Source organism: Lipotes vexillifer, unplaced genomic scaffold (genome assembly GCF_000442215.2).
Source record: "Lipotes vexillifer unplaced genomic scaffold, Lipotes_vexillifer_v1.1 scaffold314, whole genome shotgun sequence".
Classification (NCBI taxonomy): domain Eukaryota; kingdom Metazoa; phylum Chordata; class Mammalia; order Artiodactyla; family Lipotidae; genus Lipotes; species Lipotes vexillifer.
This window is the reverse complement of record NW_006777107.1, coordinates 434,900-451,305: the sequence shown is the minus strand read 5'-3', so window position 1 is coordinate 451,305 and position 16,406 is coordinate 434,900. Positions and strand designations below refer to the sequence as shown.

Genomic DNA, 16,406 nt, shown 5'->3' with positions numbered 1-16,406 from the left:
TTTTTTTGCGGTACGCGGGCCTCTCACTGTTGTGGCCTCTCCCGTTGCGGAGCACAGGCTCCGGACGCGAAGGCTCAGCGGCCATGGCGCACGGGCCCAGCCGCTCCGCGGCATGTGGGATCTTCCCGGACCGGGGCACGAGCCCGCATCCCCTGCATCGGCAGGCGGACTCTCAACCACTGTGCCACCAGGGAAGCCCCACTCATTTACTTTTTAAAAAGCAAGTGCTGGCTAACACATATATATGGAATCTAAAAACAAAAAAGTTCTGACGAACTTAGGGGCAGGACAAGAATAAAGACGCAGACATAGAGAATGGACTTAAGGACATGGAGAGGGGGAAGGGTAAGCTGGGAAGAAGTGAGAAAGTGACATGGACATATATACACTACCAAATGTCAAATAGATAGCTAGTGGAAAGCAGCCACATAGCCCAGGGAGATCAGCTTGGTGCTCTGTGACCACCTAGAGGGGTGGGATAGGGAGGATGGGAGGGAGACGCAAGAGGGAGGAGATATGGGGATGTATGTATATGTATAGCTGATTCACTTTGTTAAAAAGGAGAAACTAACACACCATTGTAGAGCAATTATACTCCAATAAATATGTTAAAAAATATAAAATAAAGATGATATGAAGTTCAAAAAAAAAAGTGCTCTTCAGTTGATATTGGCCAACTATTAACATGGTATATCTGGGTAGGTAGTTAGCGATTTTCTTTTCAGCACCTGTCTATCTGTTTGCTGTAATTCAAACTTATATTAAAATATGGCTGTGTGAGATGAGAGAACTCTAATATTCCATGTTTGTGATTAGTTTGTAAACTTCTTTTTAAACGTTTGAATCTTTTCCTACATTCACATTCTTGGTCTACACAGTTAATTTGAAATGAGGTACTGAATACCAGGTATAGAGTGAGCAGCTACCCAAAGCCAGTGGTCAATCAATGATGGTGCTATAGCTTAGGATTCCTTGTGGGGATGAAGTTGTTACAGGAAAGCATTTTCATTTATTGAGAATGAGAAGGCTGGTGGGATTGGGCACTGAGGTTTAGCAAAGACATAGTAGAAAATGGAAAAAAAAAGGCAAGTTATGGGCTGCCAGAAAGTAATGCTGAGCAATACTCGGGGGAGGGGCAGTCTGGCTTGAAAATATACAGTTGAAATGCAATCAGTTAGCATAATATTACTTCCCAGAAGGGTTTAGCCTCAGATCCCCATTTCACTAGGCCATCATAAAACAAAATTACAGGATTACATGTCTTTCTCTTTCGAAGGCAAATTAGCAAGATGGTTAAGACTTAGACCTTCTGGGTTCAAATCCATGTGTTCAGATCTATTCTTATATATTCAGGCAAAATGGTAATGAATTTGTTGAACAATTTGATTTAGTGATGAATGGAAAACCTGATGAGGAAGATTTGGAAAACACAACTTTGGTCTTCCCTTGTTAACTCATAGGCCTTTAAGGACTTGATGAATTGTTGGAAACTGGCCTGAGGCTGAAGTCTTCTGACACACTTTTTTCCTAAAATCCCCACCTATCCCAGACTGAGAAGGGTGTGGCACTGGACTTTAAATACCACCTGTGCCTTTATACTCCTCCCTCCTGTTGCCAGTTCCCCTTTATGTGGTTGCCTCAAGAAACTGTTCATTCTGGTAATAATTCCATCACTCAAAGTGCTTTTGAAAGTTCTATTTTGAAACCACGTCAAATCACTTGGGCTCTTTGGCCTCAGTTTCTTCATCTGCAATGTGAAAATATTCATGCTTACTCTGACTCCTAAAGTTGTCATAAAAATCAAATGAAAGATATTTTATGAATTGTTAAGTGCTATGTAGATGTTACCAATTAACATACTATTTCAGAAATCACACCTTTGCTTTATGGCCGCTCTTCACTTTTTGGTAAAGAATACCTCATACATAAATGTCTCCAAGTCACTTTTGCTGTAACCTAAAATAAAATGTTATTTCAAAGTATAAAGGTATTACAAAGGACATCAACAGTTTCATGTATGGCATGGCCCTCTTTCATCTCCTGTAAAGATGAAACTTCTTGTGTTGAAATTATGAGGGCATTTTATGAAAGAAAAATAAAATTTCATTTCTCTGTTTTCCATCTTCTGCAGGAAGTCACCAAAGCAGTACAGCCTCTCTTACTGGGAAGAATCATTGCTTCCTATGATCCAGATAACAAGGTAGAACGCGCCATTGCGATTTACCTGGGCATAGGCTTATGCCTTCTCTTTATCATGAGGATGCTGCTCCTTCACCCAGCCATTTTTGGCCTCCATCGCATTGGAATGCAGATGAGAATAGCTATGTTTAGTTTGATTTATAAGAAGGTAATACTTTCTTGCACAGTCTCCATGCTACGTGTTAGTGGCATCATGTTTTAAATGCCATGCTGATACAAATAAGGGGTAAATGCTGAAATCAGTTTTGTATACCTGTGAAATGAATGGCAGCAATAATGAATATTTCTAATTTTCGCTGATAATTCACTTTACTTCAACTAATAATTATTGAGTGCCTTCTATAAACTGCCTATATTTTAGATTTCTTTTTTTTTTCACTAGTCATATACCAGTTTTTGGAATCCATGGCTCCCCATTGAAATGATTCTTACTATCTGCATAAAAGTCATTGACAAAATATCATCTTATGGTAAAATGCTATGTATCTTTATGTTCAATAACAAGAAATTGTTAACAATAACCCAAGCAATAGAAATTTTTACCTTTACTAGTTGTGACACAGTGGTGGTATCCACTGCCTTATTTTGAGTTAGATTTTTGTCATCCTAAGTTCTGCAAGTTAAAAATTTTTAGAATAGCACATACATGGCAACCGTAAGAACCTTCTCTGATTTTCTGTATGCATTGTCCAGTTAAGAGCCCAAGTTGCTGAGGCGTGCTTTGGATGAATTCAGGTTAAGACTTCCTTATCTTACAAACACAATTTAAGGTCATCTCATTGACATGTGCTTTCACCAGCCTGATTCATGTGTGACCCTTTGATCTACCAAGTGATTATAGAAACCTGTTTGGTTGAATCATTTGGGTATTGCTTTACCCTTCTTCTCTTTTTTCTTTCCCCAATGTAAAAACCTTATATACTTGGCTTATAAGGGACATGGACCTGAAATTCCCTCTAGCAAATAACCCATAGCACTTCCATAATATACATGCAAGGTCAGTGGTGTTGTAAAACTTTGACAGCCATACTTTATTGTTCACAAAAGCTTTTTGTGGAGGCACAAGGGAAAAACCGAGTCTGCAGTTTAATCAAATCACCCGAGACACAGTCTCATCAGTTCACAAGTACCAGGAAAGCATGGGTGATAAATCAATAAAAATTTTATCTTGATTCAGAAATTATATGTAAGTGAAGAAATTATTAGGTATTATTTGGAGGGTAGAATTTACACAGAATGCATATCAAAGGAAGTTGAATCCAGTTTAAAAATATTTATAAAAGTGATTTTATCATAATGATAACTAATAGCTAAGGATGTACATGACAAGCTTCTAAGTGATTTTTAGGTATATCATTTCATTTGACCAAAACTCCATATGGTAGAAACTATTATCCCTATTTTACGGATAAAATATTTTGAGAAGCTAAGACCTAAAAGGTATAAAGCATTGTGCAAGAACTGCTTCAAAATTTCTAAAATGGGTAAGTCACAATCCTTGAAGTGGAGGGTTTTCCAACTATTAGAGAACATAAAATAAGTACTGAAATAATATAACAAGTCAAATTGTGTTATATAGGCAGAGAGAAACATGAAGTGCTCTGGGCTAAGTGGAGGGGAGATCAAAGGAGGAGCAGGTTAGTTTGTGAATAAGTTCATATATAATGTTTAGCACAAATACAGCGATATATGTGCTTTCAGACCCAGAATGCCTTAATGAAAAGTTAGAAGTTGTGCCTGTCCTTTTTCAACATTGATTATGTGTGTTCTTACACATTTTCTTTACCCCTCTAGCCACACCTATTGACCTGCACTGACATCATCACCAAAGAATACAATTTCATCTCCATGTGGCTGTGGTTTGGTCCCTAAAATAAACTGGTACCATATCTGACCAGTTTCATCCATGTGGCAGGCAGCCACTAATTCTTCCCACATTGTTCCAGATTTTGTAATAGAGCATAGTTTTCTTTGTTCCAAAATCTGTAACCATGATACATTCAAATTATATTTTAAATAATGAATCTAAATACAAACTAGATTGAGGTTTGCCTGTGAATTTCAAGAAGATAAAGTTAACTAGAGTGAACAGATATTCACTGTTTATTGTGCACATAAACTCCATGTTAAGCCATGTAGAACCCATATTAACCCCAGTCTCAAGTTACCTGAGACTGAGTATGTCACCAAGTCATGTGTCATCCAGCACAATGGATTCCCCCCCGCCCCTGCCCCGTATTGCTCTAATAGCATTTTGGAATTAACTGCTTTATTTCTTATTCATCTGTGCGTATCTAAATGCTATTCATTATTACACACCCATCTTAAAATTCAACCTCAATGAAATATTTGCAGATTTTTATAACCAGATATGGGAACTTTGTCTTAATCACCCTATTTTATTCCATCTACTCCCTTTAACTAATTTATCATATTTAGTTATATATGTACTAGGTTATCTTGAGGCAAGAATTATGTTTAAGAAATCTTAACAATAATCCCTGAAGTCTTGAATATAGTGATTTGTATCTACTAAGTGCTCAATACATATGTGAGGGATTCAGTTGAAGCAAATATTAGATAGGTACTCTTCAGTCAAAGCCATCTAGTGGCAAATCAATTCTTATTAAATTTTATAGGCAAAGTATGACTGTGGTCTTTCATAATAATAATTTATCTACGTAGAAATTCTATTTTGTATATATGGATATATTTTTCTTTGTAAAATTTAAGAATATTTTCCTAATGTAATCTTTCACAAAATTATTAATGATTAAATTAAATTATTTGTAATATAATTTTATTGACTTTAACAGTAATTTTATTCAACACAGTTACTATAAGATCGCATGAAAAATTTAAGGCCAAGATTTTATTAAAACAATTTTTTTTTTATTGACGTATAGTGGGTTTACAATATTGTGTTAGTTTCAAGTATACAGCAAAGTGATATAGATATATATATATCTATATATATAATTTTTTCAGTTCTTTTCCATTATAGGTTATTACAAGATATTGAATATAGTTCCCTGTAAGTCCAAGGTATTAGTCTCAAAGTTCACTGCCTTTGGTTCCATCTTTTATAAAAACAAACAAAAGCACGAAAAAAAAAAACCCTCTACAGTGTATAAATGAATATTTAAGTACAATGTTGTTCCCATTTTGGATTAGAAAAAATAGTTACTACTCTCTAGATACTGTAAAATAAAATAAGAAGAGGCATGCCAGTGTAATATTTGTTGTAAAGAGAAATATTTATAAATCTGAGAAGACACTGAGTTAGATGAACATAAAATAATTTTCATTACCTTAACTTAAAAATGCGTGCATAGTCACCTAATTCCTCAGCTGTATTTTAACATTACTTATAAATATATTTGTCTACTGTTCATTGACAACATCTAACTTCCCATTTTCCTTTTAGACTTTGAAGCTGTCAAGCCGTGTTCTAGATAAAATAAGTATTGGACAACTTGTTAGTCTCCTTTCCAACAACCTGAACAAATTTGATGAAGTATGTACCTACCGATTTAATCTTTTATGCATCTTTATTATAACTCATACGACCCCAAAGGTTTTCTGGGTCAGATAACAGTAATAAGTGGTTAAGTCATAAGCATCCCTACCTTCCCTATTTCTGAAAACTGAGAAGGCTAAGTTGTGTAGCAGAGTGCCATTTTGGGGTCTCACAGAACCACCCAACTCAAGGACACCTCAGCTTGCTTTGTATTTATGAGGTTTTTAAAAAAAATTCAGTCCCTATCAGATCTTGTTTCCTTTTAATACTTTAAATCAGTTATTTACTTTGGCTGAGTATGATACTCTGAGCAATTCTTGTTTAGTGCTGTCTTCTGTCACAATAAAATTCAAGGTCCTTGAGGACAGATTGTTTTATTTACCTTTGCATTTCTAGTATTTTACATGGTATCAAACCCTTAGCAGGTGCTAAATAAATTACTGTTGAATTGAGCATGCATGTATTCTGAATATATTGTCAGGTGATAAGGTTGTACAGTTGTGTAGATTGAACTTCTGAAGAGTCTTTTGTTCTCTCATGTTCTGTGTCATGGCTCTTGCTTTATCCACACAGAAGTAAGTTATTTAAAATAAATTCTTCAATCACCACGCAATTCCACTGGAAAAAGATCACAGTGACTTGAAGTTTGTTTTGGGGGAAATCCTATGCATAGAATGTTTAAGCACATTGCTATGTGTTCCATGTAGTGAATACCTAGATTTTAGTGTGTTCAGAACCATGAAGTGTTTGATTGTATGAGCTCACTGTGCTTGATTTCTTTCTTCTTTGATTGTTTTTTCCTTTGTTTTGGGCGTAGAGGATAAATTGTCAGTGGTTTTCACTGTGATTTTATTTTTCAGGGACTTGCACTGGCACATTTCGTGTGGATTGCTCCTTTGCAAGTGACGCTGCTGATGGGGCTGCTCTGGGAGTTGTTAGAGGCCTGCGCCTTCTGTGGACTTGCTTTTCTCATAGTCCTTGCCCTTCTTCAAGCCGGATTAGGGAAAATGTTGATGAAGTACAGGTAGCGCTCTTATTTACATGGTTTGAAAGGGTTTTAAATTAGGTTTTCCAAAAGCCCACTCTAATAAAACCAGAACTTGTCTATGCACTGAACTGTGATCTCCTTGCTAGGTGTCACAAAAAAGGAATTATTTTCATGACATAAATAAGACTTTCTATATCAAGGGGACATTTTTTTGCTTGTCAGTCTATACAATTTCTTTATAAATATGTTACCATCCAGTTCACTTTTTGCGCATCAGAGATTTAGGTACAATGGATAAAACATTTATGTGAATGGGAGGGAATGCATATATTTTGGAGAGAGTTTATAGGCTTTTTTCTACCCTGGTTCATGAATCATCACACCACAGCCTTAGTTGCTTTTTATTACAGAATGAATCGGTGACACCAGTCACTGCTTATGAAAGAGGACTTCTAGTGTGTCAGCTAGAGTATGATAGAAAGTGTACAAATTTTGGAGTCAAATAGCTCTTAGTTTGAATCCCAGATTGCATGCTTACTAGTTACATGACCTGTGTCAAGCTGCTTCAGCCACTGTGTTTCTGTTTTTTTTTCTCTTTAAAATGGAGGTAATCACCTCTGTTAGGTTGTCAGAAGGATTAGGCATAATGTATGACATGCATCTAATACAGTGTCTGGCACATCAGAGGCATTTACTAAATGACAGTTACAGTTTTTGTTACTATATATTTGATAATAAAATAAACATCCATCTGTTTAATAAAAGAAATGTGGCTTTTCTTAAAAGCTTGGGCAGTTCTTATTGGACATTTTGACTTGTTTTTACTAAGTATTTGATTGGTGGATGGATTATTTACAGAGATCAGAGAGCTGGAAAGATTAATGAAAGACTGGTGATCACGTCAGAAATGATTGAAAATATCCAGTCGGTTAAGGCATACTGCTGGGAAGAAGCAATGGAAAAAATAATTGAAAACCTAAGACAGTAAGTCATTCTGATAATTTCAGTATCAATTGAATTAGCCAATTAAGATTTAACATATTAAAAATGAGTATGTCTTGGGCTTCCCTGGTGGCGCAGTGGTTGAGAGTCCACCTGCCGATGCAGGGGACACGGGTTGGTGCCCCGGTCCGGGAAGATCCCACATGCCGTGGAGTGGCTGGGCCCGTGAGCCATGGCTGCTGAGCCTGCGCGTCTGGAGCCTGTGCTCCGCAACGGGCGAGGCCACGACAGTGAGAGGCCCGTGTACCGCAAAATAAATAAATAAATAAATTTTTAAAAATGAGTATGTCAGAGTGGACTTCAGCTCATATTTGAAATTTCTGACAACCAAACAGTTGTATTAAGTTATATCAATATTCATGTGTTAGTGGCTTAATGCCTTTTTCATGGGGCTATCATTTTACATAGGTGATTAAGTATGCTATTTTGCACTACCAGGATATGTATCCCTTATGAAAAAATTGCCTGCGTGTGCTTATAGCTGCTTAATATACTTATTGACTAAAATAATGATCATGATTCTAGAGACTGATTGAAACCTTAAATGGAACTGCTAGAGGAATAAGGATATGATTCTGAACCAAATAAATGATTCTCTAATATTATAGCTTCCTTAATTTATATGTTATGGCTCATGAAAAACAAACAAAAAACAAACCCTTCTGTTTGTTTAAAATATGTTTGTTCTTCCTTAAGAGTAATGCAGGGTAATATCTATACATTGTGTTTCTCTAAACCCTCCACTTGAGAAATCAGTTCAAGTAATGAAAGCCGCCACCTGAAGCAGAATCAGTACTTGGCAACCGTCTACATATCTGGTCTTGTTTTACCTCAGATAACCTTTCTCTCACTGATTAGTAAAGATTATAGCCAGCAAAAAAGTACAGCACAGACTGAGAGATACTGTTACTGAGAAAATTTTGGACAAAATATAAACTAGGGCATATCTAGAGCTGTGACCATTTTTCTTTAGTCAAGTTCCATGTTCTACAGATTGCAATCCAAAAAAAAAAAAAAAAGGCTCTCTGAGATTCATTGGGCACAGATCTTCTGCTAAAGGGCAAATAACTTCAAGATGAATTAGCTCATGAGGGTTTCTTGGGGAAGAAAGGTACTAAAGGGAAGAGTCCCATTTTGGATGCTGTGAATACGGGTTATCAGGGATTCAGGCTGCTGATTCCAGTAGACAGTGGTAACTGAGCTGCAGGTGTGTGATTGTAACAACAAAAGAAATGCTGAAATGTTAAGTCCTTTGCGGTGCAAATAGAAAGAGTAAAAGCATATTTATTGCCCAAACATAATTGGTCACCTGTTTTGATTATGCCTTTCAAGACAAATCCAGGAAAGAAATTATATTTTCTTTCCAGAAACATCCTTAAAGATCTTGTTTAGTTGGTTGAAGGTTTTTCTCATTAACAAGTGAGTTTTCCATCACACTTGCCCCTGGGTCACTCTTAAATGCCTATAGGCACAGGCATAACCAGAATGATGAGGAGATTATCAGAGAATTTGGTTTTCTCAAGCTTCGGGGTAAACTCCTGGTCAGATGATTCTAGGTGCTGACTTTTCTTGACTTTGGGGTTTTTTTCCCCTCTTCCTCAAAAGATGACATCCATCCTTCCTATTCTGTATTTTTGTTTAACCAATTCTAATAGCAAATGTTTGGTTTTAACTTGTATAATCCGGTTCCTTAATCTGGCATGAAATTGTTACCTGAAAAGGCTTCAAAGTGCTGACGTAAATATAGGAAAGCAAGAATTGCTTCTACTCAAAAGAGCAAATAGAATGTTCTGGAAGAGATTGGCAGGATGCGCTGCAAAGGGTTGACCTCAGCCTGGGCCACTGCTACACTGGGCAAAAGGCTGTGTAACACTCCCTGAAAATCTACTTCTTTATTGCTCTCTGGTAATAAAGTCACTTTCCATTTTTTTTTATAAGGTAAAATATTTTTATGACTCATATAGTGTTAGTGATTTTATTATGGTGAGTACTACTTTCTAGGTGATTCTTATATATGTTCTTTTTTTTTTATTATTTTTAAGAAACTCCAAGTCTTTTATTTCACTCAGGAGCAATTATTTATTTTTATTTGTAAATGTCCATATCAGGGTATACAATTAAGCATTCTAATGATGTATTCTAATTAGCAAGACTAAAGTCATAGGGAGATTGATTCAAGATGGCAGAGTAGAAGGACATGCTCTCATTCCCTCTTTTTTTTTTAACTTTTAAATTTTATTTTATTTATTTTTTTATACGGCAGGTTCTTATTAGTCATCCGTTTTATATATATCAGTGTATACATGTCAATCCCAATCTCCCAACTAATCACACCCCCACCCCCACCCCCACCCCCATGGCTTTCCCTGCTTGGTGTCCATACGTTTGTTCTCTACATCTGTGCCTCAACTTTTGCCCTGCAAACCGGTTCATCTGTACCATTTTTCTACATTCCACATATATGCGTTCATATACGGTATTTGTTTTTCTCTTTCTGACTTACTTCACTCTGTATGACAGTCTCTAGATGCATCCATGTCTCTACAAATGACCCAGTTTCATTCCTTTTTATGGCTGAGTAATATTCCATTGTATATATGTACCACTTCTTCTTTATCCATTCATGTGTCAATGGGCATTTAGGTTGCTTCCATGACCTGGCTATTGTAAATAGTGCTGCAATGAAAACTGGGGCGCATGTGTCTTTTTGAATAATGGTTTTCTCTGGGTATATGCCCAGTAGTGGGATAGCTGGATCATATGGTAATTCTATTTTTAGATTTTTAAGGAACTGCCATACTGTTCTCCATAGTGGCTGTCTCAATTTACATTCCCACCAACAGTGCAAGAGTGTTCCCTTTTCTCCACACCCTCTCCAGCATTTGTTGTTTGTAGATATTCTGATGATGCCCATTCTTACTGGTGTGAGGTGATACCTCATTGTGGTTTTGATTTGCATTTCTCTAATAATTAGTGATGCTGAGCAGCTTTTCATATGCTTCTCGGCCATTTGTATGTCTTCTTTGGAGAAATGTCTATCTAGGTCTTCTGCCCATTTTTGGATTGGGTTGTTTGTTTTTTTAATATTGAGCTGCATGAGCTGTTTATATATTTTGGAGATTAATCCTTTCTCTATTGATTCGTTTGCAAATATTTTCTCCCATTCTGAGGGTTGTCTTTTCGTCTTGTTTATGGTTTCCCTTGCTGTGCAAAAGCATTTAAGTTTCATTAGGTCCCATTTGTTTATTTTTGTTTTTATTTCCATTACCCTAGGAGGTGGATCAAAAAAGATCTTGCTGTGATTTATGTCAGAGTGTTCTTCCTATGTTTTCCTCAAAGAGTTTTATAGTGTCCAGTCTTACATTTAGGTCTCTAATCCACTTTGAGTTTATTTTTGTGTATGGTGTTAGGGAGTGTTCTAATTTCATTCCTTTACATGTAGCTGTCCAATTTCCCAGCACTACTTATTGAAGAGACTGTCTTTTCTCCATTATATATCCTTGCCTCCTTTGTCATAGGTTAGTTGACCATAGGTACGTGGGTTTATCTCTGGACTTTCTATCCTGTTCCATTGATCTATGTTTCTGTTTTTGTGCCAGTACCATATTGTCTTGATTACTGTAGCTTTATAGTGTAGTCTGAAGTCAGGGAGTCTGATTCCTCCAGCTCCGTTTTTTTCCCTCAAGACTGCTTTGGCTATTCGGGGTCTTTTGTGTCTCCATACAAATTTTAAGATTTTTTGTTCTAGTTCTGTGAAAAATGCCATTGGTAATTTGATAGGGATTGCATTGAATCTGTAGATTGCTTTGGATAGTATAGTCATTTTCACAATGTTGATTCTTCCAACCCAGTAACGTGGTATATCTCCCCATCTGTTGGTATCATCTTTAATTTCTTTCATCAGTGTCTTATAGTTTTCTGCATACAGGTCTTTTGTCTCCCTAGGTAGGTTTATTCCTAGGTATTTTACTCTTTTTGTTGCAGTGGTAAATGGGAGTGTTTCCTTAATTTCTCTTTCAGGTTTTTCATCATTAATGTATAGGAATGCAAGAGATTTCTGTGCATTAATTTTGTATCCTGCATCTTTACCAAATTCATTGTTTAGCTCTAGTAGTTTTCTGGTGGCATCCTTAGGATTCTCTATGTATAGTATCGTGTCATCTGCCAAGAGTGACAGTTTTACTTCTTCTTTTCCAATTTGGATTCCTTTTATTTCTTTTTCTTCTCTGATTGCCGTGGCTAGGACTTCCATAACTATGTTGAATAATAGTGGTGAGAGTGGGCAACCTTGTCTTGTTCCTGCTCTTAGAGGAAATGCTTTCAGTTTTTCACCATTGAGAATGATGTTTGCTGTGGGTTTGTCATATATGGCCTTTATTATGTTGAGGTAGGTTCCGTCTGTGCCTGTTTCCTGGAGAATTTTTTTATCATAAATGGGTGTTGAATTTTGTCAGAAGCTTTTTCTGCATCTATTGAGATGATCTTATGGTTTTTATTCTTCAGTTTGTTAATATGGTGTACCACAATGATTGATTTGCGTATATTGAAGAATCCTTGCATCCCTGGGAAAAATCCCGCTTGATCATGGTGTATGATCCTTTTAATGTGTTGTTGGATTCTGTTTGCTAGTACTTTGTTGAGGATTTTTGCATCTGTATTCATCAGTGATATTGGTCTGTAATTTTCTTTTCTTGTAGTATCGTTGTCTGGTTTTGGAATCAGGGTGATTGTGGCCTCATAGAATGAGTTTGGGAGTGTTCCTTCCTCTGTAATGTTTTGGAAGGGTTTCAGAAGGATGGGTGTTAGCTCTTCTCTAAAGGTGTGATAGAATTCACCTGTTAAGGCCTCTGGTCCTGGACTTTTGTTGGAGGATTTTTAGTCACAGTTTCAATTTCATTTGTTGTGATTGGTCTGTTCATATTTTCTATTTCTTCCTGGTTCAGTCTTGGAAAGTTATACCTTTCTAAGAATTTGTCCATTTCTTCCAGGTTGTCCATTTTATTGACATAGAGTTGCTTGTAGTAGTCTCTTAGGATGCTTTGTATATCTGTGGTGTCTGTTGTAACTTCTCCTTTTTTATTTTTATTTTTTTTGATTTGAGTGCTCTCCCTCTTTTTCTTGATGAGTCTGGCTAATGGTTTATCAATTTTGTTTATCTTCTCAAAGAACAAGCTTTTAGTTTTATTGATCTTTGCTACTGTTTTCTTTGTTTCTATTTCATTTTTTTCTGCTCCGATCTTTAGATCTCCTTCCTTCTGCTAACTTTGGGTTTTGTTTGTTCTTCCTTCTCTAGTTCCTTTAGGTGTAATATTAGATTGTTTACTTGAGATTTTTCTTGTTTCTTGAGGTAGGCTTGTATAGCTATAAATTTCCCTCTTAGAACTGCTTTTGCTGCATCCCGTAGGTTTTGGATGGTTGTGTTTTCATTGTCATTTGTCTCTAGGGATTTTCTGATTTCCTCTTTGATTTCTTCAGTGATCTCTTGGTTATTTAGTAACGTATTGTTTAGCCTCCATGTGTTTATGATTTTACGTTTTTTTTCCTGTCATTCATTTCTAATCTCATAGTGTTGTGGTCAGAAAAGATGCTTGATATGATTTCACTTTTCTTAAATTTACTGAGGCTTGATTTGTAACCCAGGATGTTATCTATCCTGGAGAATGTTCCATGCGCACCTGAGAAGAAAGTGTAATCTGCTGTTTTTGGATGGAATGTCCTACAAATATCAATTAAATCTATCTGGTCTATTGTGTCATTTAAAGCTTCTGTTTCCTTATTTATTTTCATTTTGGATGATCTGTCCATTGGTGTAAGTGAGGTATTAAAGTCCCCCACTATTTTTGTGTTACTGTTGACTTCCTCTTTTATAGCTGTTAGTAGTTGCCTTATGTATTGAGGTGCTCCTATGTTGGGTGCATAAATATTTACAATTGTTATATCTTCTTCTTGGTTTGATCCCTTGATCATTATGTAGTGTCCTTCCTTGTCTCTTGTAACATTCTTTATTTTAAAGTCTATGTTATCTCATATGAAGATTTCTACTTCAGCTTTCTTTTGATTTCCATTTGCATGGTATATCTTTTTCCATCCCCTCACTTTCGGTCTGTATGTGTCCCTAGGTCTGAAGTGGGTCTCTTGTAGACAGCATATATATGGGTCTTACTTTTGTATCCATTCAGTGAGCCTGTGTCTTTTGGTTGGAGCATTTAATCCATTCATGTTTCAGGTAATTATCAATATGTATGTTCCTATGACCATTTTCTTAATTGTTTTGAGTTTGTTTTTATATGTCCTTTTCTTCTCTTGTGTTTCCCACTTAGAGAAGTTCCTTTAGCATTTGTTGTAGAGCTGGTTTGGTGGTGCTGAATTCTCTTAGCTTTTGCTTGTCTGTTAAGCTTTTGATTTCTCCATCGAATCTGAATGAGATCCTTGCCGGGTAGAGTAATCTTCACTGTAGATTCTTCCCTTTCATCACTTAAAGTATGTCATGCCAGTTCCTTCTGGCTTGTAGAGTTTTTGCTGAGAAATCAGCTGTTAACCTTATGGGAGTTCCCTTGTATGTTATTTGTCATTTTTCCCTTGCTGCTTTCAATAATTTTTCTTTGTCTTTAATTTTTGCCAATTTGATTACTATGTGTCTCGGTGTGTTTCTCCTTGGTTTTATGCTGTATGGGACTCTCTGTGCTTTCTGGACTTGGATGGCTCTTTCCTTTCCCATGTTAGGGAAGTTTTCGCCTATAATCTCTTCAAATATTTTCTCTGGTCCTTTCTCTCTCTCTTCTCCTTCTGGGACCCCTATAATGCGAATGTGTTGTGTTTAATGTTGTCCCAGAGGTCTCTTAGGCTGTCTTCATTTCTTTTCATTCTTTTTCTTTATTCTGCTCCGCAGCAGTGAATTCCACCATTCTGTCTTCCACGTCACTTATCCGTTCTTCTGCCTCAGTTATTCTGCTATTGATTCCTTCTAGTGTAGTTTTCATTTCAGTTATTGTATTGTTCATCTCTGTTTGTTTGGTCTTTAATTCTTCTAGTTGTTTTTTAAGCATTTCTTACATCTTCTCGATCTTTGCCTCCATTCTTTCTCTGAGGTCCTGGATCATCTTCACTATCATTATTCTGAATTCTTTTTCTGGAAGGTTGCCTATCTCCACTTCATTTAGTTGTTTTTCTGCGGTTTTACCTTGTTCCTTCATCTGGTACATAGCCCTCTGCCTTTTCATCTTTTGTAGCTTTCTATGAATGTGGTTTTTGTTCCACAGGCTACAGGATTGTATTTCTTCTTGCTTCTGCTGTCGGCCCTCTCAGTAAAAGTTTTAAATATCATAAAATTGATTTGATTGTTGGCAGCAGATTGCTTGCTGAGTTGCAGTTTCTGCTAGTGTTGTAGGGTCTCCTGCAGAGGTGGGGGGTGGCTGTGTCTCACTGTGAGCACAAGGACACTGGTAGCAGAAGTTCTGGGAAGTACTCCTTCTCTTGTAGATGTTTCTGAGTTCATTATTCTTATAGTACCACTTCTTTCATTTTCCTCAACTGTTTATAATACACAACAATTTTGACAAATTTATTAACATTTTTGTAAACAGTATTTTCTAGCATCAAAAACATATAAGCCTAGCCAATAGTATTCTTATTTCTGTTGAAGATTAGCGACACACATGTAGATTCTAAGTGCAAGGCCCTTTGTTGTGCTGTCATTTATCTTGGCAGCAACTCCACTAGGGAGATATTATGTTTCTCTGCTGTAGATGTGGATTCTGTAGGATCAGAGGGAAGAGAAACTTGCTTAAGATGGCATAGCTATAACCAGGAGAGCTGAGAGTCACACCCCAGTGAGATTCCCAAATCATAATCTGCTTTCAATACCAAATAATTAAAATAGGTAGGCTAGACCGCATTAGACTGGGAGTCACAGTGTAGATTGGGAACATTGAACTTCGTTTTCATCAGAGTGCTCAGGATTACATTTTTTTCACACTTAAAAAAAAAGATTTCCTCTGAATTCTACACCTTGAGAATGAGAACTTTTCTGAGTTGTACAAGCATGTGGAACTAAATGCCGGGCGCAGCTATTGCTCCTTCCCACCAGCACTCTCTACTTGTCTGTTTTATCTTTGCTCTTACCCTTGCAAGAGCTGAATAGGAGGATCACAAGTGACTCTAGTTTTGATGGTCCTGGAAGAGTAAGACGGAGGTTGAAGGCAGCATGGTCTTCTCTTCTCGCCAGCCTCTGCACTCCCTGTTGTCTGCTTTTTGGTGCATTTAAACCTCTTCTGTGTGTGTTAAAAAAAAAATCGTTCACATTTGTAGTTCAGACTAAAGGATCAGAAGTATGATTGCAAATAATTATACTGAAAGGAGAGAGACAGGGAGGATGCAGCATCTACTCACTTATAATTTTTCAAGAATTACCTGTAACAGAATCATTTGGGTTCTTTTTTAAAAATTATTTATTTATTTATTTATTTTTGGCTGTGTTGGACCTTTGTTGCTGAGCGTGGGCTTTTCTCTGGTTTTGGCGAGCAGGGGCTACTACTCTCTTGCAGTGCGCAGGCTTCTCATTGCGGTGGCTTCTTTTGTTGAGCATGGGCTCTAGGCACATGGGCTTCAGTAGTTGTGGCACACGGGCTCAGTAGTTGTGGCTTGCAGGCTCTAGAGCGCAGGCTCAGTAGTTGTGGTGCACAGGCTTAGTTGCTCCGC

General features: G+C 36.9%; 1 protein-coding gene across 1 annotated transcript in view; it reads left to right on the top strand.

Moving 5' to 3' along the window:
* CFTR (CF transmembrane conductance regulator) overlaps positions 1–16,406 on the top strand; it is a 206,379-nt gene that overhangs the window by 48,092 nt on the left and 141,881 nt on the right. Inside the window, exons 4-7 of the mRNA XM_007450771.1 lie at positions 2,132–2,347; positions 5,627–5,716; positions 6,580–6,743; positions 7,566–7,691. Coding sequence (XP_007450833.1) covers positions 2,132–2,347; positions 5,627–5,716; positions 6,580–6,743; positions 7,566–7,691 — 596 coding nt within the window. The remainder of the gene's footprint in view (positions 1–2,131; positions 2,348–5,626; positions 5,717–6,579; positions 6,744–7,565; positions 7,692–16,406) is intronic.